Raw genomic sequence first — 25,736 nt, 5'->3', positions numbered from 1 at the left:
CATGAATGTCCGTTACCCATGCAGCAGTGTGTGTGTGTTTTCTCTGAGATTCTGTGCTGTCCTGAAGCTCCTGTACACACCACCCTCTGGTCTCTGCAGGGAATTTTCTGATTGGACGATTCAAATTTTGGAGGGAACCTTGGCTCAAAATCAGAACTTGGATTTAAAAGCAAGAAAAACAAGTACTGAAACATTACACAGGTCCAACACAGGCTAAAAATACAGTTTCTCATGGAATATTAATTTTGGAGGGAAAATAAATTTGTGAAAAAAGGAGTTTAAAATCGGCTGCTGCTGTTATTATTTTAAACAGACGTTTTATTTAGAGGCTTGTGAGACATGTAATTCTTCTTAATATTTATGAAAGTTAATATAAAGTTTTAAATACACTTCAGGATTGAACAGTTGTATTAAATACTCTCTCTGTATCAGGGTCTTGTCTTTGGCTTGATATTAGAAGACACTCAGGCACAATATTAAAATACGGTAGGAGCCGTCCAATCAGCTCTGACTCACCCATCCCCCACAGCTCACTGACTCTCTCTGGGTCTGTTTCTGTAAATTCACTCTCACACCCAACACAGACCTGTGTGACAAAATACTGAGGACATATTAATTGATTTATTTTTCTTTAATTAAATGAGACTTATGACTGTTCTCCTCTATAAACAGGAAAGACAACCTACGATATAAATTACAAATATAACACAAAGTGCACAGTTCTTTTATATAAACTGGGGTCAAATTGACTCGAAGATTATGTTAAATATAAAATATTTTGTTTATAACTCAATCGTGAGTAAGAGGGAAAAAGTTAAGATGCCGACAAAACCGCCCAAACCCTAGATGACTACATGTGCATTTTTAGATTGTGTCTCCTGTTCATTTGGACACAGTTATATTTTCACTAAGACATTGTGCTGCATGACTCCAGTTTACTCCGAATCTGTACTGTGCACTTAGAGTTGGATTCTTACTAAGACAGTGTGCAGTACTTCTATAAAAACTCATGCTACACCATGTCTTAGTGAAAATATAACACAAAGTGCGCAGTACTTTCAAATAAACTGGAGACACAATATAAAAAAGCACATGTAGTCAGCTAGGGTTAGTGCAGTTTTGTTATAAACAACGTTTTTTCAGCTTTAAGACCATGATTCCCATTCTTTTTTGGCTGGTGTCCTTCCAAGTGGAGTCCATGGCCTCTTCATCTGAGACTGATCGGAGATTTACTCTGTGGAGATAATACATATCACTGAGTAGTCATATGACAGTATTCTGGAAATTTAAACAGGATCAAGGTGATCAATATTGTCAGACATTTGGCATGAAACACTGATATCGTCACTGTCCAATTAAAAACACGTATCTTTTTAATAATTATTGTGATTAATTATAGCCACTGCTCTAATATTTCACGTGAGTAAACGTGAGATCAGTCGTTAACTTTAGCACGGACTCTCAGACAGCACCAGGAGAATGGGGGAGGGGGGGAAATGCATGGTTTTGATGGACAGGTCTAGCAGCCAATGAGATACTTGTTAAAGAAACTTTATATTTTGATATTATAATCATACAGGAGATGTAAAATATCCTATACCAATCCATTAGAATTTCACACAGGGCCCAACCCACTCTCTTCTTACCGGCAGCCACATAATTTCTATTGTTCCAATCCTACAGTTATGGCTCTAATCGACTCAACTCTACACGGCTCGGCATGCTTAAAGCTGGGTGCTTTTCCACTGGCAGGGCTCCCCCGTGAAATGGACCCAGTGACGTTGCAAAACCCCCGTCTCTAACAGGAATCACTGGCTTTTCAAAATCCACAACACCTGCAGCAGAAAAGTTAGGCGCTGTTAACTCATCATGTATTTGCGTGTTGTTGTGTGGACTGAACACGGCTCCGCCCCCAGTTCTCACAGATCAGTTTTACTTGTTGCACGTTCGGCTTTATTTGTACATTTTCATCAGCCACCGACCCAAGGAGCATATAAACCTCTTCAAACCTCTGCTGTAATTTAAGAGATTTTACAAGCAGTGTGTTTGTTCTATATTTAAATGAGCTCTGCATTTCGTGGTGATTGACATGGCACTGGTGAATCGGCGCTCTGCAGGGTTTACACGTCACCATTAGTACCTACTCGGCATGACTGGAACCCCAAGGGAGCTGGGACTGAAAACCTATCTAGTTCCAGTAACCAGGTACCTTTTATGATCTGATTAGCAACCAGCTAACATCTACGATTAATCATCAATCCCATCACGAGTACCCAAAACACCCACAGCATCACTAGCTCTTCACAGTGGTCATCAGGTAGGCACCTCCCCCTCATCAATGTTTTGCATAATTAAGCCCACAAAACCTCCACACTGGCCTCCCTGGTGACTAAGGCTGTACCTAGCCCCACTGGCACCGTTAATGCATGCTCAGGGCCACCAGTTCCATGTGATCTTTATGTGCTACATCACCAACCACCACAACAGCATCTGTACAGTCTATGTTCTCCTTATCCACAACCACTGACTAGAACTTTAAGGTGTTTCTGATAACTCCTTCACAACTGCCCTTAATAATAATGTGGCCGACTTGGCTAAAAATCCCCTAACACCCATCTGGAGCGGTGTAAAATGTGACTGCCACCTATGTTCCCTCACCTCAGCCGCCAGGTCTGTGTACTTCAGCTTCTTTCTTTCAAATGCTTCATCTACTGCATCCTCAAATGGAACTGTTAACTCTATGAAATGAACTATCCGTTTACTCTCAGAGCACAGCACTCTATTTGGCCTCAGTGTAGTTAACGCAATGCAAACTTGTGCTTCACCCCATCTACCAATATTTGATAGCCTGTGCACGCTCTCGAATATGTTTACCCTCACACATAAACCCAATAGCTTCATTACTACAGCCACTCGTTAATGCATTTACCTCTAAGTGCTTGCTGTTCACAATTCTTGCCAAGTGACCTTCTGCTTTTCTAGATTCTTCCAGCAAAGCCACTGGCCTTGTTTTGCCTGTGACACTGCTGTTGTACACCATGCCTCCTCTTTCTGATTGCAAATAAGTCTAGTCATCATTTGCTTTCTCTTTGGTGATGTGGCCTTACTAAACGCTTTCCACGACCGAAGGCCCGCTCCTCCGCATTGCACATCCCTTAGCTCTGCTGAGCTCCTGGCTACCTGCACAGTCACTTTTGGATTTCACTTCCTTCCTGCTGTTTTGACTGGCACTGCTGCTTTTACCACTGCATCTTTCAATCCTGACAAAATGATCTCACGACTCACCTTTGCACATTTTAAAATCCTCAACTAAACTTGAGTGGTAACTCTAGTACCCATCTGCCGTACCATGCCACACTACTTAAACACTGTGGCACTAGCCACTTCATTATAGCATATACCATATTGGTAGATATTTGGGACGCCAGACTTCACTGTTGAGCCTTCTGGAGGTGTTGTGGGTTTAATTCAGTGAAACACTGACGAGAGGAGGTGCCTACCTGATAACCCCTGTGAAGAGCTAGTGATGCAGTGGGTGGTTTGGCACTATGTGAAGCTCTAATGGATTGTCATAGGATATTTTAAATCTTATCATGTGTATGATTATTATATATGGCCATACAGTCAACATGTGAAACAACATTTTCTGTCATAACACATATTATAACTGGTCTGTAATATTAAGATGGCTATATTAAACCAAATATGACTAAATACAAAAAAATATTTGTTTAAAACATACACAGTTTCTCTTCTGAGAACTCACTTGTTATCCTTTGATCACTGTCACAGTCATCATTGGACGGGCAATATTCAGAAGCACTTATCTTCTGATGAGTCCTGACTGCTTGCAAACCATTCTTCAGGAGCATTCAAGTCCTACAACATAAAATATTTTAGTAAATCAAGTAAGACAAGCTGCATTTAAGCATGGCTAACACAAACTTTTATTTCTTTTATTGACATGTTAATAATGCACTTTAACAGCATAATTTCTGAAAATTGATTCTGCTAATAAGCAACTCTATTGTGGTTATTAGTTTCGGCCCCTAGTATGACTAGTATTATTCTTTGGTGTATCACTAGTGCTACATATTTCGAAGGCTTTGTATAAGACCTGTGTGCATGAATCCGTTGCTTGAATGTCCTACAACAAATGTTTAGCAACCACTGGTTTAGCTGGCTGACTAAACTGACCAGCAAAAAGCAGATGTATGCCTTGTCCAGTTAACGATTAGCTTTTCCAAAAACTGACTGTCAAAGATCAGCTTAGACTACTTTAGCTATACTTTTAAGTAAAGCAAGAGTGGAAAAGGAAGAAAAAAATCCCTTACAATTCCAATAAGAAAATAAATGAGTTCTTCCTTTACTTTACATACGACACCAACAAAGTATTGAAAAAAGTCTGCATACATTACTTATAAACTTGATTTGCCAAGTACAAAATTACAAATGACGTCAACACTGCAGTTGAAAAACGTGGTATGCATGGCTTGGCTACGTTCACACAGCAGGTAAAAGTGGCCCAAATCCGATCTGTTTCGTCATGTGTGATACAGATGTGTTGTTTTTGTGGCTGTGTGAACAGCAACAAATCGCACTGAATCTGACTATTCAAAATCAGCTTTGGGCCACTTTCATATGTGATATTGAGATCCAATTCATATTGGATCTGTGGCAATGCGACTCTGTCTGAACGGCCAGATCGGAATTCATGTGAAATTACGTCACTCTGGCCATTGAGAATGATCTCGGACTACGGTCCAAAGCACTTTCGTCTTAATTTGAGGTGTTTAGGACATGGACAGGGACTGGTCAGAGCATTTTCATTTTGTAAAATATATTGGCAAATGAAAAATGTCTGAAACTCCTTAATCTAGGCTCCTGTCTCTTATTAATGATAATTTAAAACACATGGACAAAGGGTTTTTTATAAAACAAACAAGAGAATAGCTTCTTTTAGTCATTCTATATCACTTTTACATTGTTCATGTTGTTATGAAGCTCTATAAATAAGGATCATGGACATATTAAACTCATGTCGGCTTTGTATGTAACAGATTAACATTTCCTTTTGGTCAGCGCCTGAAGCCTCGTACTTTGTGGTGCGGGTCAGTTCAGCAGTGTGATCTGTTCAGACTGACGTCAGATATGGGTCACATTATACAGACTGTGTGAACAGCAAAACAAAAAAAAATCAGATTTGGACTTTTACCTGCTGTGTGAACGTAGCCAAAAAGACAAAAAAAATGGTTACTAAATGTTACGCATTTGACCTGCTCCGTGTATATCTCCACTCATATTCCTTAGTGCCCACCTCAGAGAAATAAACAGACTCCCTGTCAGAATCTGTCTCTCCGTCACGTGCACCAGGCAGCAGTGTGGACACGGCTTATGCTTGAGATTTGTGTGATTTCTCTTTATAAATAAAAATACTGAATTTTCCTCCAAAGAAAATAATACAACTTTGCATCAAAAACAACACTCAATAATGATTCTGTCACAACCACTAAAGGCATCTCTTTTCTGACTCCAAATCCTTTAAAAAGAAGTCATTAAACAATACATCAAATATGTTCATGTTCTCTGTAAATAGCTGTAAAATGCACAATACAAAATGCTGGGTTCAAAATAAAAAATACTGATTTTTTTCTGTCAAAAAGGACAGAGTATATGCTTTAGGTTCAGTGGGTAAATGGCGTGGTTAACTGGTCAAATGTCTTTGGATTAAATCCTTAATGAACACTTCCACCACCACAGAAATAGAGCAATGATAAACTTGCAGAAATAAGTTCTTTGTATTCTGAACACTGCTAAACCACACCAGCAAAAACCTACATGCAGCAGGCTTCCCGAGCGAGCACAGAACTCACCAAGGGGCTTGAGGATTTAATCTGAAGACTTCTGACCAGTTAAACCACTGACCCCTGACCCTAAAACACACGTCCTTTCCTTTTACCAGATTCTCGCTTTGTTACTGGTCTGTTACTGCTCAGGTTGTCACCATTATAATGTGTAAATAGCCCAGCTCTGAGAGCAGTGATCTGTATAAGTCTTAAAAAGGTCTGAAAATGTCTAACAATGATGAGAGATGTCAATGTGTTTAAGACAGAATCAAGGCTGAGTGTGTCATGTTTAAAACACGCTCTGATTATACAGCTTTAATCTATTAAATAGACTACAGTCAGTGACTGGTGCGATGTGGCAGTTTTCTGAGGACGAACACTGAAGATAATGTGTTATTTATAAAGATAAATCACAGGAATCCTAAGTCTAACCTGTTGGGCCCAGACTGCTCCCGGAAGCGCGTGCACGCGAAGTATTTTCGGCTCGTTAGCATACACGAGCTATTTTGCTAATACCGCCTTTACAGAGTTAACGGTGCTGTTGGCCCTGCTTACAAACTGCTAAAATCTTATTACAACACTGAAATCCCCGACTGCAGCGGCTTCGTTGTTTTAAAATCTTGAACTTTAATACCACGGACGTTTTGGAGCAGTGCAGCTAGTCACATTTAGCTCGTGCTAACTTCTGCTGCCGAGGCAAATACACGACATTATTTCAGAATCTGAATCACTAACTTGGTACTAACACGAGCCACGGAACGACACGTTAAAATAAACAATACCTCCACGTCCGCGTCCGCGTCTGTCCGTGTTAGTGAAGAGTGTCTCTGAGCAGCTCCTGCCTCGCGCCTGACTCCGGCTCCAAACCTAACGCTCGCGCCCTTGCGCACTTTCACTAATCACTTACTGCTCCGTTTGAATCCTTCACTACGACATTAAAACGAGCTAAAATCAACAATAAAACGAGCTAAAAACAACAATAAAACGAGCTAAAAACAACAATAAAACGACGTTTCTGTCCTCACTGAATGAATATGAAGTAATAAATCGTGTTATTTTTATCCAAATGTCGTGTGTAAGTGAGAAATATCGTGACATAAGTTAATAAATTAATCACTTACCCACAATAGCTTTTTCTTGCTCTTCTTTGTTCATTTTGTTGATATATTCACAGTGTCTTCTTTCAAACTGTCGGTGACGTTGCTTTAGGAACTGCAGCCGCCTTTGTATGTGACTTATTATAAAAACAACAATTATAGTGAACAACCACATGCACTGTACTTTGACCATAGCCCCACTTCTAGAATTAGATAAAAATATATGAAATGATGGGTAAATCTATAGTTCAATCTATAGTTTGATCAGAGGAGGATGGGTCCCCTTTGTGAGTCTTGGTTCCTCCCAAGGTTTCTTCCTCCAGCCTCGAGGGAGTTTTTCCTTGCCACTGTCGCCTTCGGCTGCTCACATTGGGCTTTGATTTAAATGTTCTGTTCTGAAACTGTGAAGCTGCTTTGTGACAACGTCAGTTGTAAAAGGCGCTATACCAATAAATTTGATTTGATGATTTGATGGGTAAACACACTGCAGGACAAGTTTTTCAGTAGGCCCCAAGTTGTACAGTACCATACAAAACATTAAACCTAAAATAAAGCAGTACACACTGCAATTCTAGAGCTAGAGTGATCATAACCCTGACATTCCCCCCAAAAACAGTATGATTATCTTGAATCTGAGCATTGCTCAAATGCTGCTGTGCTAAAGTGGATCAAAACCATAAGACATTCGCTTTGGATCTTTACCACAGGAGCAGTGCTGTGTTAAAGTGGACACAGGAGCAGTTCTGTGTTAAAATGGACACAGGAGCAGTTCTGTGTTAAAATGGACACAGGAGCAGTGCTGTGTTAAAATGGACACAGGAGCAGTTCTGTGTTAAAATGGACACAGGAGCAGTTCTGTGTTAAAATGGACACAGGAGCAGTTCTGTGTTAAAATGGACACAGGAGCAGTTCTGTGTTAAAATGGACACAGGAGCAGTGCTGTGTTAAAATGGACACAGGAGCAGTGTTGTGTTAAAATGGACACAGGAGCAGTGCTGTGTTAAAATGGACACAGGAGCAGTTCTGTGTTAAAATGGACACAGGAGCAGTGCTGTGTTAAAGTGGACACAGGAGCAGTGTTGTGTTAAAATGGACACAGGAGCAGTGCTGTGTTAAAGTGGACACAGGAGCAGTGTTGTGTTAAAATGGACACAGGAGCAGTGCTGTGTTAAAATGGACACAGGAGCAGTTCTGTGTTAAAATGGACACAGGAGCAGTGCTGTGTTAAAATGGACACAGGAGCAGTGTTGTGTTAAAGTGGACACAGGAGCAGTGTTGTGTTAAAATGGACACAGGAGCAGTGCTGTGTTAAAATGGACACAGGAGCAGTGTTGTGTTAAAGTGGACACAGGAGCAGTGTTGTGTTAAAGTGGACACAGGAGCAGTGCTGTGTTAAAGTGGACACAGGAGCAGTGTTGTGTTAAAATGGACACAGGAGCAGTGCTGTGTTAAAGTGGACACAGGAGCAGTGTTGTGTTAAAATGGACACAGGAGCAGTGCTGTGTTAAAATGGACACAGGAGCAGTTCTGTGTTAAAATGGACACAGGAGCAGTGCTGTGTTAAAATGGACACAGGAGCAGTGTTGTGTTAAAGTGGACACAGGAGCAGTGTTGTGTTAAAATGGACACAGGAGCAGTGCTGTGTTAAAATGGACACAGGAGCAGTGTTGTGTTAAAGTGGACACAGGAGCAGTGCTGTGTTAAAGTGGACACAGGAGCAGTGCTGTGTTAAAATGGACACAGGAGCAGTGTTGTGTTAAAGTGGACACAGGAGCAGTGTTGTGTTAAAGTGGACACAGGAGCAGTGCTGTGTTAAAGTGGACACAGGAGCAGTGCTGTGTTAAAATGGACACAGGAGCAGTGCTGTGTTAAAATGGACACAGGAGCAGTGCTGTGTTAAAGTGGACACAGGAGCAGTGTTGTGTTAAAATGGACACAGGAGCAGTGCTGTGTTAAAGTGGACACAGGAGCAGTGTTGTGTTAAAATGGACACAGGAGCAGTGCTGTGTTAAAATGGACACAGGAGCAGTGTTGTGTTAAAATGGACACAGGAGCAGTGCTGTGTTAAAATGGACACAGGAGCAGTGTTGTGTTAAAATGGACACAGGAGCAGTGCTGTGTTAAAGTGGACACAGGAGCAGTGCTGTGTTAAAGTGGACACAGGAGCAGTGCTGTGTTAAAATGGACACAGGAGCAGTGTTGTGTTAAAATGGACACAGGAGCAGTTCTGTGTTAAAGTGGACACAGGAGCAGTGTTGTGTTAAAATGGACACAGGAGCAGTGCTGTGTTAAAATGGACACAGGAGCAGTTCTGTGTTAAAATGGACACAGGAGCAGTGCTGTGTTAAAATGGACACAGGAGCAGTGTTGTGTTAAAGTGGACACAGGAGCAGTGCTGTGTTAAAATGGACACAGGAGCAGTGCTGTGTTAAAATGGACACAGGAGCAGTGTTGTGTTAAAGTGGACACAGGAGCAGTGCTGTGTTAAAGTGGACACAGGAGCAGTGCTGTGTTAAAATGGACACAGGAGCAGTGTTGTGTTAAAGTGGACACAGGAGCAGTGCTGTGTTAAAGTGGACACAGGAGCAGTGTTGTGTTAAAATGGACACAGGAGCAGTGCTGTGTTAAAATGGACACAGGAGCAGTGCTGTGTTAAAGTGGACACAGGAGCAGTGTTGTGTTAAAATGGACACAGGAGCAGTGCTGTGTTAAAGTGGACACAGGAGCAGTGTTGTGTTAAAGTGGACACAGGAGCAGTGTTGTGTTAAAGTGGACACAGGAGCAGTGCTGTGTTAAAGTGGACACAGGAGCAGTGCTGTGTTAAAGTGGACACAGGAGCAGTGCTGTGTTAAAATGGACACAGGAGCAGTGTTGTGTTAAAGTGGACACAGGAGCAGTGCTGTGTTAAAGTGGACACAGGAGCAGTGCTGTGTTAAAGTGGACACAGGAGCAGTGCTGTGTTAAAATGGACACAGGAGCAGTGTTGTGTTAAAATGGACACAGGAGCAGTGCTGTGTTAAAGTGGACACAGGAGCAGTGTTGTGTTAAAATGGACACAGGAGCAGTGCTGTGTTAAAGTGGACACAGGAGCAGTGTTGTGTTAAAATGGACACAGGAGCAGTGCTGTGTTAAAGTGGACACAGGAGCAGTGCTGTGTTAAAGTGGACACAGGAGCAGTGCTGTGTTAAAATGGACACAGGAGCAGTGTTGTGTTAAAATGGACACAGGAGCAGTGCTGTGTTAAAATGGACACAGGAGCAGTGTTGTGTTAAAATGGACACAGGAGCAGTGCTGTGTTAAAATGGACACAGGAGCAGTGTTGTGTTAAAATGGACACAGGAGCAGTGCTGTGTTAAAGTGGACACAGGAGCAGTGCTGTGTTAAAATGGACACAGGAGCAGTGTTGTGTTAAAATGGACACAGGAGCAGTGTTGTGTTAAAATGGACACAGGAGCAGTACTGTAACTCAGGTCAAGGTTCAGGTCACTACAGTCTTAAGGTAAGTCACTGTAACACTACAACATAGTATTAACACGAGGCATATTGTTTCTGGAATGGATTTTATTATCTTCAGATGTCTGTGTTAAGGTGGACTTGCAGTTAGCTTTTAGCTTTAAACATAATATAGGAAAGTGACTGCATATGAGGAGTTAATGGTAGCTAAATTAGCACTAACATCATTGCATCCCTGTCGTATTGATGTTTCTAGTTCATTTACATTGTTGCTTTCTTTTCATCGTGCTTAAATATGTTATGAGATAGCATGGTGTTAAGCTAGCTGGTAAAATTTTTTTATAAAAAATAATATATATATATATAATTTAAAATAATTCGTGTGGTTTTACTGATTTTTTGGGATTCAGTATAGTACTGATATCTTGAAAATGCAGAAAAAAATTTGAATCAAAGTAGAAAATAAATTTATTTATTTATTTTTCATGTATTTATGTGTTTGTTTGTTTGTTTAAAACAAATAATGTTAGTCTTGGACATTGCTTTGTGTTCCTCCGTTTTTTAAATAACATATAAGCGGCCACTGTCAGTAAACTATATCATGTAAGTGCACGGGCGCTGTGTTCGAATTGAATTCAGGAGGGAAGTGAACGATTTTGTACACTACCTCTAAGTAGTGCACTTTTAAACGCGTAGGGCACATCGTCGTACTCTTAAACAGCACTGAACATAACTAAGGCTTCTGACGTAACGAGAGGCGGGGCTGTATTTTGGCGCGACTGTACTGTAGTTTAGCGGGGCTCTGTAACTCCGCCCTCCGACGGTTAAAATCTACCCAGCAACCGATGGTCCTCACAACTGCTTGATCTAATTGGCGAGTTTATTCAGTTCTAAAGTGAGATTAGTGACAGTGGGGACACCTAGTGTCGGATTGTAGTGTTAGTTTTCCTTTAAACCTCCGGGAAAGGGTGGTCCTCACAAGGCTGTCCGATATCATGGTCCTCACATTGGTACCAAAACGTGTGTGTGTGTGTGTGTGTGTGTGTGTGTGTGTGTGTGTGTGTGTGTGTGTGTGTGTGTGTGTGTGTAACATTATCATCCAACATTAGAAAAAAACCAGAGTGGACAGTGAGTAGGCATAATATTTAAAAGCTCCACCAGCATTGATGTGTCATTTACACTCATGAGTGCAACACAACACACCACCACATCAGTGTTGCAATGAGTATGGATAATGAATAAACAAACCAGAAAATGGTCTTCATGATATAATATATTAAATTATATTACTAAAAAGAGCCTACTAAGTTCTAGCCTACCTGGAATCATTGGGCAAAAGGCAGGAATACACCTTGGAGGGGGCGCCAGTCCTTCACAGGGGACCACACACACTCACAAATTCACTCACACCTATGGACACTTTTAAGTCACCAACCAAACCAGAGCACCCGGAGGAAACCCACACAGACATGGGGAGAACACACCAACTCCTCACAGACAGTCACCCAGAGCAAGAATTGAACCCACAACCTCTAGGTCTCTGGAGCTGCGTGACTGCAACACTACCTGCTGCGCCACCGTGCAGCCCGGCTTGAAAGCTAAAAATGTTTGAAAGCTAAAAATTACTCCAGTACAAATGTTTCTGGCTTCACAGTTTTTTTTTTGTTTGTTTTTGTCTTTTTTTTTTTGGAGCTTAACATTATTGTCTGGCATCAGATTCAGGTAGCAAAGAAATCAGATAAGGCTCAACATTTGTTTTATTCTAAATTGTCTTAATGTGTTTAGCTAGATGACCAGACTGATCAAAGCTTATTTTAAATAAAATTAGGGGTTCAAACATACAGTATGTAGATTTTTTTTCTCCTATAGAACTGAATGTGTAATAAGATTATTCAAATTAAATACAAGTTCAGATTGTTGTTCATGACATTATTCTGGGGTAGCATGTCACCTATAGTGGACACTTTCTAGTCAGCTGTTTCTCAGCATTCACAAGAGAGATCAAGCTGAAATATTGCATTCCACTTTTGTGGGAAAGGCTATAAAAGAAAAAATTAAGAACAGCATAAGCAATATTGTAAATATAATTAGTTTTCAGAAGGTATTTTACAGGCTTAACATTGACCTGTAATCATGAAACCTGAATGGTATTTCCAAGGTGGCACTTCCTAAGTACCTACTATATTTCCTATCAAATTCCACTACAGGGTAAAAATTAATGTTTTCCAAACTAAATATATCTAAGTTCAATTTTTAAGACATACGTAGGTCATTACTGTGTAGTGTGGTCTAAAAATGTTCTCATAAAAGATTTGACTTTTGGGACTGTGATCTTCAGAAATTTACCCTGGTCACTATCAGAGATCTTCTTGGTCACTCCTTTCCCCTGAGCGAAGATAGAGATTTCAGATAGCACTCCTAATGTACAGAGGGGACACTTTATGCTTGTTTAAGACAAGGCCTGCTCCTTTAACGGAATTTAGAAAGACAAAGTAATGATCAAAATTGATATCTTCTGACACAGTTTACTCAAAGAGTCTTAAACTGCAATGTGAACCGCTGTGCAATAAAGAGTGCTTTGGTTCAGTTACTCAAAGGATCCAGCAGTTGGGTCAAGGTAATGGAAATCGCCATTTTATGAACAAATAAAAGTTTTATTTCTATATTTGTGTTTATATTGGCAAGTTAGGAAGCTGTAGTTTGTTCCAGCAACACACAATGTCATGCCCTGTGCATGAAAGAAACCTCTGACCTCTGAGCCCAGGAAGTTGTGGAATAAGAGCTTGAGGCCCCACCCTGCAGCCCAGGACAGATGTGCCCATGGTTTGCCAAAGGAGTGTATTTCTGGGATAAACTATAGCTTCCTCTTAGAACTTAGGCTCATTATCATAAAGAAATTCCCTCATTTTCAGGGCCAAGAACCCTTCAGCATATCAATCGTAACAAAATAATTAATAATTTATTATAACTTATCCTGCTAAAACTGTGCAGATCTTAGATTAAAATCCAGATTCTAGTTGTTACGCTGATTTGTGCTTGAACCCTTGGATTGCTCCTTATGCTTATGTTTAGTATTGTTTTAGTATTGGAGAATTTGATATATTCCACAAGCAATTGGAAATGTGTACAATGACATAAATTAGGGCTATAATTGGGTCACAAATGGGGATAGGTAGGACTGCAGGATAGTTCCCAACTTCCTCAAATGAGGGCAAAAATGGACAACACAACATGATATGTACCATGTACTTGCTCGTTGCTTTAGAAGATGCTGCAAAATAATAATCCTAAGTGGGCCATGTTAAAGGTCAAGCATAGCACGTTGAGAAGTTTTTCAGTTGTTATAGGATAGCTTGTAATGATTTTATGGAAGGAGAACTAATACCTTCTATACTCGAAAAATCAGTAAAGAGTTTAGATTTAGTGCGTTGTAGTGTGGTAGTAGTATAGTGCAGTGCCAAATGAAAAAGATTTATTGAACTAAAGACTGAAATTTTTGGAAAGCTATTAATAGCATAGATACATTTTGTTTGCCAGGAAAACAAAGCATTCCACTGCAAGTTGTAGTGTATATAACTATGTATGTGAAAAAATAAACTTTGATTTAGATTTTTTTATTTGAAAAATGAAATTGTGCTGTCTCCAGTTTGGCATGCTGGCTCTTATGACCACTGATGGTTTCTGAGGTCCCAATTACAGAAGCTGTGAAGTTGAAGAGGATAATGTACAAGGCCGTAAGTATGTGGCTAGGGGTGCCATGTGGTTTATGTACTGTGGCATGCTATAGGAGAGGGGTGGATCTTACGAGCTTGGTGGTGATAAGCTGCATGGTGGCAGTGCAGCGTTGTGTGCTATCGTCATAGTGCATAAAGAACATATGAAACTGATGAGTCGTGCATTAATGGTGCTAGCGGTGGATCAGTGATGACCCCTGAGCAGGGCTTGTTATGTTGTGGTTGCTGGTACGAAGAGTGTGCTGGGCCCTATGTGAAATTTTTATGGACTTTAATATATTTTACCTTATCCTTACCTGTAATCCTATCTTTCTAGCAAAATATATGCCAAACATCATGAGAGATGTGTAAAATAGTTAAAAAGAATGTAGATAAAAACATTTTAAATAGTCAGTAAATCACTAAACTCAATAGTGATCATTCAATTGTTTTAAAATTAGTTTCATTTTATTATTTTATGTAATTTTGTTATAGTTTTAAGATGTTTTAAGTGATTTATTTCATGTTATATATTTATTTTATTTATTTATTTGCAGATACGTTTTTTAATGTTAAGACCTATTTGGTGCTAGTCACAAATGAAAATAAAACAAAGTAGATAATGCATTTTATCTTGAAGAGAATCTCAACAAAGACAAAATCTTCATTCAGGTGAATGCATGCAGAAGATTTTCTCAGAACCGTGAGATGTGAGGATTTTATCACAGTACCATCTTAAGTTTTTGTTTTGATGCATTCTTTAAAATAACACCCAGTGATCTACCTGCTGCTCAGGTTTCACCAAAAAAAAAATATTTTTTCTGAATTTTTAAAATCTCATAAATGTCAGTAAACACAGGGATTTCCTGCTGTGTTTTCAATGGTAATAGAAAATTGTGTGATATAAACAGAAAGCAGTGATTTGAAATCACATACACAAATCGCAACATTTGATGATTTAACTCCTGTACCTGATCTTTTATTATTTGATCCTTTTTTAACTCCATCCTATGTTTGTAATACAGTCCATATGCATTTGGATTTGATGCATGTGTTAATGACACCTTTATAGGGCAGCTGTGAGGAATATTGGTCTAATTGATGGTGGTTAAATGTGTACTTTGTTTATTTACTAGATTTTTGTCCTGTTGTATTTTATGTTTGGTTTCTGAATCCTTTAGTCGGTTGTGTTGATCAATGTTTATGTTTGATGTTTGTTGTTGATGCGTTTTGAACGACAGCGGTGAGTGATGCTTATTAATTACATTCATTCATTATCTGTAACCACTTATCCAGTTCAGGGTCACGGTGGGTCCAGAGCCTACCTGGAATCATTTGGCGTAAGGCGGGAATACACCCTGGAGGGGGTGCCAGTCCTTCACAGGGCGACACAGACACACACATTCACATCCACTCACACCTACGGACACTTTGGAGTCGCCACGGGACACGGGGAGAACACACAAACTCCTCACAGACAGTCACCCGGAGGGGGAATTGAACCCACAACCTCCAGGCCCCTGGAGCTGTGTAAATGCGACATTACCTGCTGCGCCACCATGTCACCCTTATTAATTACATGTTAATTGTGAATGCATATAGAGTGGGGCTCAGCGAAGTTTGCTAATTTGATGTTTGTTAGTGATGTAATTAGAGGGAAGTGGTAAGTATTGTTGTTTACTTGCTGTTGGTTAATAGATGACTGTTGTTTGTTTTTTGTTTTTTGTTTTTTTGACTTGAAGCTCTTTAAGGTGATGCTAATCATATTGATTTCTTTAGTTATGCCACTATTTGATTTAACTTTAATATATTGTTTTATAATCAATATCAATATAAACAAATCTGTAATTAATCATTTTTACAATGTGGTATGTTTCAGAAAAATGCAGTTAGTCCACTTCTCTCAGCTCTCCCTGTGAACACCTGACCATTTTTTTTACATACCCTGGACATTTGCCAGAAGTTCTGGATCACATAAATGACAATGATTTCTTGTGCATTCTCAGCTGAGGTGTAAACAAGTGCAGGACCTGTAGACTACACTACACACAGGTAAGTGCTCTACACACATTGGTTTACTTTAAAAATTTAGAAGTTTTTAATCTGTATATTTAAGTTTCATTTTAAATTTTCTTCAGAATGTAGCACAAATATTTCATGATTTATTTTAATATTTAGAACTAATTTGGTGTTAATTTGTCTATAATATAATATATAAAGTTTTCAAATATTTATGCCTTTTTGTCAAATTTTTTAACCACAATTTTCATTTTAACCACAACATTTCATTTTGTGAGGAGATGTATAGTAATATTTAAAAATGAGATCTGGTAAAACGGAGAAGGTTCTGTTAAAATCTAGTTTATCTCAGACTATCTCAGACATATGTGATTCATGCTTTTTATTTTGAGAAGCACAATGTTATTCTTCTATCTCTGCAAATCTGTATTTGTCATCCTGTCATCACTTGAATGTAGAAGCAGTAACCCTCATTTGATATAACCCTCATATGTAACAGAGTAACCTTCAGTAATATTTACTTCTCCACCCTGATCAGATTTCTCAGTCAGTTAGTTTGTACACAACGCAACTGATATGCAACCGATAGGATCATCATTTACAAAAGAAAACTGATCATATCAGCTTCATCATGCAGTTTTTCTAATTTCTTGTAAAACTTTAGAGATTAACTGATTTTCCCCAACAGAAAGAAGAATCCTCAGAGACATGGTGAGTTGGTATCCTTTCATTTTTTTAGAAATCTCATATCAACAATTTCAATGATAATGTATCTAAACAAAAATATATTTAAAAGTTTTATTGTTTAGTGCAAGTGTACTTGAGCTACAGGAGAAGTGTATATGTCAGATTTAATTTGGACACAATTAAAGCATAAACAGAGAATTTAATGAACAGATAATGTTAATAAAGACATTCATCAAGCAAAGTAGATACTGTAGAATTAAGTATCCATGATGAAATGGCTGAATCTTTGCTTAATTCAATTACAATACTAGTACTAGTGCAAATTCAGCCTTAAATTTGGCCTCAGATACATACTACAATTTCATCATAATTCCAGTCAGTTGTAAGTCAGTTTTATCCCTCTATAAATCAAGATAATACAACATAACTCAATATGACACAGTATATCTCAAAATACAATAAAAATAACTCAGTTTATTCCAGTAAATGCATCCATATCTCTCTCTGTTGTCTCCTGACACAGTATAACTCATTATGAATCAACATGAGTCAGCATAACCCTATATGACTCGATAAATCTCAGCATAACTCAGATTCACACAATAAAAACTTCCATATTGATTTCCTGTTTTCTTCTAATGAAAATATAACTGAATACAGTTAATTATCAACCAATATTGCTCAATAATAAATTAACTTTGCATTACTCTGTATAACCCGGTATGACTCAATATAAGTCAATATGATTCTAAATGACTCAGTATTATTCAATATGACTCGGTATAACTCAGTATGTCTCACTAGTATAACTTAGTATGACTCAGTATGGATCTTTATGAATCTATATTATTCAATATGAATTATTCAGTATGACTTGTTGTATTTCAATAAGAATATGACTCAGTATGCAACAGTACAACTCATTATGGCTCTATATGGTCTGTCTCAAGGTGACTGCTTATTTTGAATCAATGTGAAATTATATGACTCCGTATGACTCTATATAAATCATTATCATGTAATATAATGCAGTGTGACATTTTATGACTCAACATAACTCAAAATGACTCAGCACTATAACTCCTTTTGACACAATGTGGTCAAGAAGTTGAGTAAAACTCAGTATGATTCAATATGTATTTGTTTGAGTCAATATCACTAAATATGACTCAGTATGACTCATTATAATTCAGTATGGCTCAGTATGACTCAATTTGGCTCAGTAAAATTTAATATGACTCAGTATGACTCATTACAATTCAATATGACTCAGCATGACTCAGTTTGGCGCCGTAAAACTTGATATGACTGAGTATGACTCATTATAATTCAATATAACTAAGTATGACTCAGTTTGCCTCAATAAAACTTAATATGACTCAGTATGACTCATTTTAATTAAATAAGACTCAGTATGACTCAATATGACTCATTTTAGCTCAAGGTGAAACACTGAGGTGGTTTCCCAGACAGGGATTAAGCCTAGTCCTGGACTATGCAACACTTTGAATTGTGATTTTACATTAAAAGGAGCATATAGTCTAAAGCCTGGCTTAATCATTGTGTGGAAAACCACCCAAGTTTGACTAAGTAGAACCCACTCCCAGAGTCAATATAACTCAATATGATTCAGTACTATAGCTATGACTCACTTATGACTATCTTAAATGACTCAATATGACTCACTGTAACTTAATATGCATTTCATGCATGCATGGAAACATTAAATATTCCAGACAATACCTGAAGGAGCCATATGTGTGAAAGAAAATGTCTAAATTGTATATACTGGACATTTCCTTTAACTTCATGCTGCCCATCCCCTAGTACAAAGCCAGGCTAAAATCAGAGACAGATCATGTGTGAAAAGTGCAGGTAATGTTCCAGAAAATTCGGAATGATATTTTGCCTCCTGACCACCTAATGTCCCACTGAACAGTTCCTGTGGTGAGAACACATCTGGAAAATCTCAGACTGTGTGCTGCATGTCTGAAAAGGCATCTAACCCTAGAAGAGAAACATGTCCAGACATTTTCTGGAATTTATATTAAAACAACCTATGAATCAGTGTATTTCATACTGTACCATGCTGTAGAAGAGTGTCAAAAGTTACTAATGTGGCTATCTGTTGTCTCCTGTTTTAGCTGCTGTTTGTGGTAGTAGTGCTCCCCCTGCTGGTAGAGTCTCGTCCTGTCTCTAAAGATTTTTTTCCGGTGGACTGTGGAGAAGTGTTCACTAATGAATCCCTCCACAGCGGAGTGCGTACCATTTACCCATCAGGTCCTAAACAGCCACTTCAGGTTTACTGTGAGAAAAGCTGTGAAGGCAACAACGAGATATGGACCGTGAGCAACAACTTTAAACTTTCAGCTACATTTACACACAGACTGATCTGACTAACTAAGAGAAATCCTCTAAAATTTAGTCAGTATAGCAAATAGTTATTAATGTGAGATTTGCAGTAAGAATATCAAACAGCCATCAGTATATTAACAGACAATTGGGAGGAAAGTTATTTAATATAGTGAAGTTTGATTGAATGGTGAAGTGGGCATTTCAAAATAATGATTGGGACACATATTCATTACACTTAAAAGACATTTTATGGAATCACATTCTAAATCCATAGGCATTAATATGGAAGTCGTCCTCACTTTGCAGCTAAACTAGCTACAACTCTTCGGGAAAGGATTTCTACAAGATTTGAAGTGTGTTTCTGTGAAGTTTTGCCCATTAATCCAGAGAAGCATTTGCGAGGTTAGACACTGATGGATGAACAGACCTGGCTCACATTCGCCATTCTATTTCATCCCAAAGGTGTTTGACGGAGTCATGGTCAGAGTGCTGTGTGGAACCAGTCAAGTTCTTCCAAACCAGATTCACCCAGCTATGCTTTTATGACTTAGTCTTTATCTTACTTTGTGCAGTGGGGCACAGTCCTGCTGGAAGAGAAAAGGGCATTCCCCAAACTGTTTCCACAAAGTTGGAAGCATGCAATTCTTTATAGTCTCTTCATATTCTGAAGCATTAAGGCAACATTGGAACTAAGCAGCCTATGCCAGCCCCTGAAAAACAACCCCATAGCATTATCTCTATTTACAATTGGCAGAATGCAGTCAGGCAGGTGAAGTTTTCCCAGCATTTGCCAAATCCAGATTTGTCCTTAGACTACCTGACAAGTGTAATTTGTCACTCCCCCCAGAGTCCAGTGGAAGTGTGTTTTACACAACTCCATCTGACATTTTGCATTGTGCATTGTGATGTAAGGCTTGCATCTGGTCAGCCATACAAAACTATGCTATGAAGCCTCTGGCACAGTGTTTGTGTTGAGGTTTGGAATGTACTGTGCAACCCCAGCGCTCAACGATTCTGCACTGTAATTGTATGTAGTCTGCTACTTTGTGGCTGAATTGCTGTGGTTCCTAAATGCTTCCACTTTTTAATAACATCATTCAGAGCTGATAGTGGGACATTTAGGAGGGAAGAAAATTTCATGAACTGTTTCAATAGTGGTATCCGATTCCCGTACCAAACTCTATTTCAGAGAGCTTTTTAGAATGACACATTCTTTCACAAATGTTTGTTGCACACAGCCGGGTTAGGTGTTACACCTGTGACAATAGAACAAAACTTCTTGGGTCTTTGAGGAGTGTTCTCCCTGTGTCTATGTTGGTGAATGGAGTGGATGTGTGTCATTGTCCACTGGTGAGATTGTGTGAACAAGTGGGAGAGTGTGTGAAATTGTGCATGGTTCAGAGTGTGTTCCTGCCTTTTATCCAATGTTTCCACCAATGTTTAGAAAAACATAAATAATATTCTTACATCAATCTCACTAGGGCACATGTTAGCGATATTTACTAGATTTCAGAGGATTTCATGGCATACCACAAAAAAAATATTTGTCATTAACAAAATCCTTGTCTGTCAACATAGAGATGCTTCTTCAACTGACAATAAGACAGTTCTCTGATTTCACCAGGTGATCCAGAAGAGAATAGACGGCAGTGTGAGTTTCTACAGAACATGGCAGGAGTACCAGAATGGCTTTGGGAACTTGAGTGGAGAATACTGGCTGGGTGAGACATTCTACAGATGTGTAAATAAGGCTGGTTAGAGTAGTGGATAACACTACAGTCTCCCATGCAGAAGATCTATGGTGCTGTTCCTTACACTTCTTGCTCAGTAAGACATGATTATTACAGTGTAGACGCCAACAACATGAACCCTGTTGTATTTGCAGGTTTACAGAACCTCTACATCATGACTAACCTTGAAAAATACGAGCTGAGGGTGGACTTGGAGGATTTTGATGGCAGCACTGCCTTTGCAAAATACACCTACTTCACTGTGGATTCAAATGACAAAAATTACGCACTCCGCATTGGTGGCTACATCAATGGAGGAGCAGGTGGGAAAGCACTCAACACTCTTTATTCCAGTTGATTACACTTTGCATTTGCATGGGTGCATTTCCTTATGAAACTCTGGGAAGTACTATATCCTTAGCGCACTTGAGTAGGCTCACAGAAGTCAACACGACTGAAGCAGGAAAGCTTTCTCAGAGCATGAGGAAACACTGAGAAAATAACAAGACAAACAAAGAGTGGTGTTTAAACATAGAGCAACATAAATGAAGAATTATAGAGTTATAATGAGTGTACAGTGGTATAAAAAATATTATCAATTATAATTTCATTTACAATTTGGAGATATGTAATATCAAAATGTTGGGAATAGGACCAAACTTCCCCCCTCAGACCTATATAGAAATAGGAGCAGTGTTTTGCTGCTACCGCACTCTTACATATTTAGCCTCGTGCCTGGTTCCCCTACCCTCCTCTTTCTCACTTTTTCTTCACATGTTACTATGGCATCTTTCTAATGACATACATTTCAACTGATGAATGTCTTGCAAATGACTCCAGTGAGCCAAATGGGTCGCATTTGTGCAACACCCAGTTGCATCATCATCCTCCATACCAATAACGCTTCCATCATCAAAATAATTAATAAAGGATGTTTAATGCTGTTACTCCATCACCTGATGTGGTGCTCAGCCATGCACCAGGTTATTAATACACCAGTTTATTCTTGGACTCACTGACCCCTTTCCGCTCACCTACTCAGGATTCAGGACACCTCAACCCATTTTAAGGTGGCACGGTGGCGCAGCAGGTAATGTCACACAGTTCCAGGGACCTGGAGGTTGTGGGTTCAATTCCCGCTCCGGGTGACTGTCTGTGAGGAGTTGGTTTGTTCTCCCCGTGTCCGTGTGGTTTTCCTCCGGGTGCTCCAGTTTCCTCCCACAGTCCAAAAACACACGTTATGTGGATTGGTGACTCAAAAGTGACCATAGGGGTGAGTGTGTGTGTTGCCCTGTGAAGGACTGGCGCCCCCTGCAGGGTGTATTCTTGCCTTGCGCCCAATGATTCCAGGTAGGCTCTGGACCCACCGTGACCCTGAATTGGATAAGTGGTTACAGATGATGGATGGATAATTATATTTTATTTTGTAACCAGGGACTGATACACAATAAAAGTGCTGGAATTTTGATTATAAATTATTTTCTTTAAATATATACACTGCAGTAGTTTACATAATGACAAGTTCAATTAAGGTGAGCAGTTCTCAAAATACTGGCAAAGGGGTCTCCAGAGGAATCAGTTTAAATGCCTCTGATTTAGATATGAATGGTCTTATATCAACAACTGTGTTGACAGGACGAGCTGGTAAAACTGGTGTGACATTAAGTTGAAGCTGATGGGGATCTCATGGTGAATTATTATGGATTATTATGAACATTAATAAGGAAGATTATATATATATTCAAAGGGACACATGTGGTTGTGTTTTCCAGGAGATGCCATGTCCAGTTTGAACGAGCGGAATTTTTTTACTTTTGATAAGGGCTGTGGAAACGCGTACTTTGCAGGATTCTGGTACTCCTGCTATTGGAATAACTACTGGCAGTCTACTAATCCTAACGGCCTCTACATGTCTGGGGTCCAAGTTAACTCATACATTGGGATGTACTGGCAGCCATGGAAAGGGAACTACAACGCTCTGAAGAGCATAGTGATGAAGATCCGCAGAGTTTCTGTGGATGAACTCAAGGTGTAGTTCTCTATGTGCAGTCACTACTCTGAAATCTACCATCTGCCGCTGAACTATTTTCTTTTTCAGACAATCTACAAGCAAAAATGATTAATCTATATTCATGATACTTTCATGATTGAACCAGCCTATACTCCATAATGTGGGTGCCCTGCATGGGGTGTTTAACAGGGGTTTATAAATAGGGGTTGGTACAGAATCTCTGAAACCTGCAGACCATTAGGTGTCAGTATAACAGCTTTTTAATACCATGAAGAAGGTTCACTGGGAAAAAACAACTAACGGCACCTTTCTAAACAAACACAATGTGGCATTCACAAGAACTGGGTGTAGTAGGAGTAGTATTTCCATATACACAGGTGAGAATGGTAAAAGGGATTTTACATCTCTGCATAAATATGACTTCCAAATTGAACAAATACCTGGATTTTAAGCCTGGAGTGAACTCATGGTTGGTCAGTGTAGCTGATAACTCCACTGGCCTCCACATAGTAAACTAGCATTCAATCACCAGTGTGGGCAGGATTTGTCCATATAGTCATATAATTCTATAATAATAAGTCATAATAATTCTATAAAAATAATAGGAATAAGGGTCCTTGAGCTCTTAACTATGACTCTTAACTATGACACTGTGTTATTGCTGTAGCATACATATGCTATCAGCGCAGCTAGAGGTTGCCACACACTGGACAATCTCATACCACCCCACCCCCGCATGTAATCTGTATAATCAATCATTCTGATTTGCTTTTTTGTTTTAATCTATGTTGATTTCTTTGTTTCAACCAAGTGAGAGTTTCTCAGATGTTTATTTGATCACTTGTGAAAATGATTTAAATATCTTTCATTATCTGGTTGTGAGTAATTCTGTTATGATTTTGAGAATTAAACTGCTAATGAAATAAATTTAAAAAGTGTTCAGACAAAATATGTTTTTTAATTATTTATTTACAAACTCACAATGGTCATAAAAGGAAGGTCACATTCACTGCTGATTCTGTTCATGAGCTCAACACACCTAGAGGAGAACACTAACTGCTGATTCTGTTCATGAGCTCAACACACCTAGAGGAGAACACTAACTGCTGATTCTGTTCATGAGCTCAACACACCTAGAGGAGAACACTAACTGCTGATTCTGTTCATGAGCTCAACACACTCAGAGGAAAACACAAACTGCTGATTCTGTTCATGAGCTCAACACACTCAGAGGAGAACACTAACTGCTGATTCTGTTCATCAGCTCAACACACTCGGAGGAGAACACTAACTGTTGATTCTGTACATCAGCTCAACACACTCAGAGGAAAACACAAACTGCTGATTCTGTTCATCAGCTCAACGCACTCAGAGGAGAACACTAACTGCTGATTCTGTTCATCAGCTCAACACACTCAGAGGAGAACACTAACTGCTGATTCTGTTCATGAGCTCAACACACTCAGAGGAGAACACTAACTGCTGATTCTGTTCATCAGCTCAACACACTCAGAGGAAAACACAAACTGCTGATTCTGTTCATCAGCTCAACGCACTCAGAGGAGAACACTAACTGCTGATTCTGTTCATCAGCTCAACACACTCGGAGGAGAACACTAACTGTTGATTCTGTACATCAGCTCAACACACTCAGAGGAAAACACAAACTGCTGATTCTGTTCATCAGCTCAACGCACTCAGAGGAGAACACTAACTGCTGATTCTGTTCATCAGCTCAACACACTCAGAGGAGAACACTAACTGCTGATTCTGTTCATGAGCTCAACACACTCAGAGGAGAACACTAACTGCTGATTCTGTTCATCAGCTCAACACACTCAGAGGAGAACACAAACTGCTGATTCTGTTCATCAGCTCAACAAACTCAGAGGAGAACACAAACTGCTGATTCTGTTCATCAGCTCAACACACTCAGAGGAGAACACAAACTGCTGATTCTGTTCATCAGCTCAACACACTCAGAGGAGAACACTAACTGCTGATTCTGTTCATCAGCTCAACACACTCAGAGCAGAACACAAACTGCTGATTCTGTTCATCAGCTCAACACACTCAGAGGAGAACACAAACTGCTGATTCTGTTCATGAGCTCAACACACTCAGAGGAGAACACAAACTGCTGATTCTGTTCATCAGCTCAACACACTCAGAGGAGAACACAAACTGCTGATTCTGTTCATGAGCTCAACACACTCAGAGGAGAACACAAACTGCTGATTCTGTTCATCAGCTCAACACACTCAGAGGAGAACACAAACTGCTGATTCTGTTCATGAGCTCAACACACTCAGAGGAGAACACAAACTGCTGATTCTGCTCATCAGCTCAACAAACTCAGAGGAGAACACAAACTGCTGATTCTGTTCATGAGCTCAACACACTCAGAGCAGAACACTAACTGCTGATTCTGTTCAACAGCTCAACACACTCGGAGGAGAACACAAATTGCTGATTCTGTTCATCAGCTCAACACACTCAGAGCAGAACACAAACTGCTGATTCTGTTCATCAGCTCAACACACTCAGAGGAGAACACAAACTGCTGATTCTGTTCATGAGCTCAACACACTCAGAGGAGAACACAAACTGCTGATTCTGTTCATCAGCTCAACACACTCAGAGGAGAACACAAACTGCTGATTCTGTTCATGAGCTCAACACACTCAGAGGAGAACACAAACTGCTGATTCTGTTCATGAGCTCAACACACTCAGAGCAGAACACTAACTGCTGATTCTGTTCAACAGCTCAACACACTCGGAGGAGAACACAAACTGCTGATTCTGTTCATCAGCTCAACACAC

At 39.5% G+C, this 25,736-nt stretch overlaps 1 protein-coding gene and 1 long non-coding RNA gene across 3 annotated transcripts; one reads left to right on the top strand and one right to left on the bottom strand.

The window, feature by feature from the left end:
• Positions 1-440: 440 nt before the first annotated feature.
• On the bottom strand, positions 441-6,749 carry LOC136687682 (uncharacterized). Its single transcript, XR_010800502.1, has 3 exons — positions 6,629-6,749; positions 3,767-3,879; positions 441-1,234 (listed from the first exon to the last, which is right to left on the bottom strand). It is a non-coding gene; the product is annotated as an uncharacterized lncRNA (long non-coding RNA).
• A 3,628-nt stretch (positions 6,750-10,377) lies between these two features.
• LOC136686873 (microfibril-associated glycoprotein 4-like) lies at positions 10,378-23,820 on the top strand. Of its 2 annotated transcripts, none has more exons than XM_066660923.1 (7): positions 10,378-10,442; positions 16,116-16,161; positions 16,817-16,839; positions 18,960-19,160; positions 20,795-20,891; positions 21,056-21,223; positions 22,673-23,820. In XM_066660923.1, exons 3-7 carry the CDS (start codon positions 16,837-16,839, stop codon positions 22,933-22,935), a joined length of 732 nt encoding a protein of 243 aa, XP_066517020.1. In that variant the 5' UTR covers positions 10,378-10,442; positions 16,116-16,161; positions 16,817-16,836; the 3' UTR covers positions 22,936-23,820. The 2 variants fall into 2 exon arrangements, with proteins under 2 accessions (XP_066517020.1, XP_066517021.1); XM_066660924.1 differs by lacking the exon at positions 10,378-10,442 and adding an exon at positions 14,093-14,130.
• The last annotated feature ends 1,916 nt before the right edge of the window (positions 23,821-25,736 follow it).

The sequence above is a fragment of the Hoplias malabaricus genome, chromosome 2 (assembly GCF_029633855.1).
Source record: "Hoplias malabaricus isolate fHopMal1 chromosome 2, fHopMal1.hap1, whole genome shotgun sequence".
NCBI lineage: Eukaryota > Metazoa > Chordata > Actinopteri > Characiformes > Erythrinidae > Hoplias > Hoplias malabaricus.
Note: the sequence above shows the minus strand (reverse complement) of the source record. Positions and strands in the feature narration are given on the sequence as shown.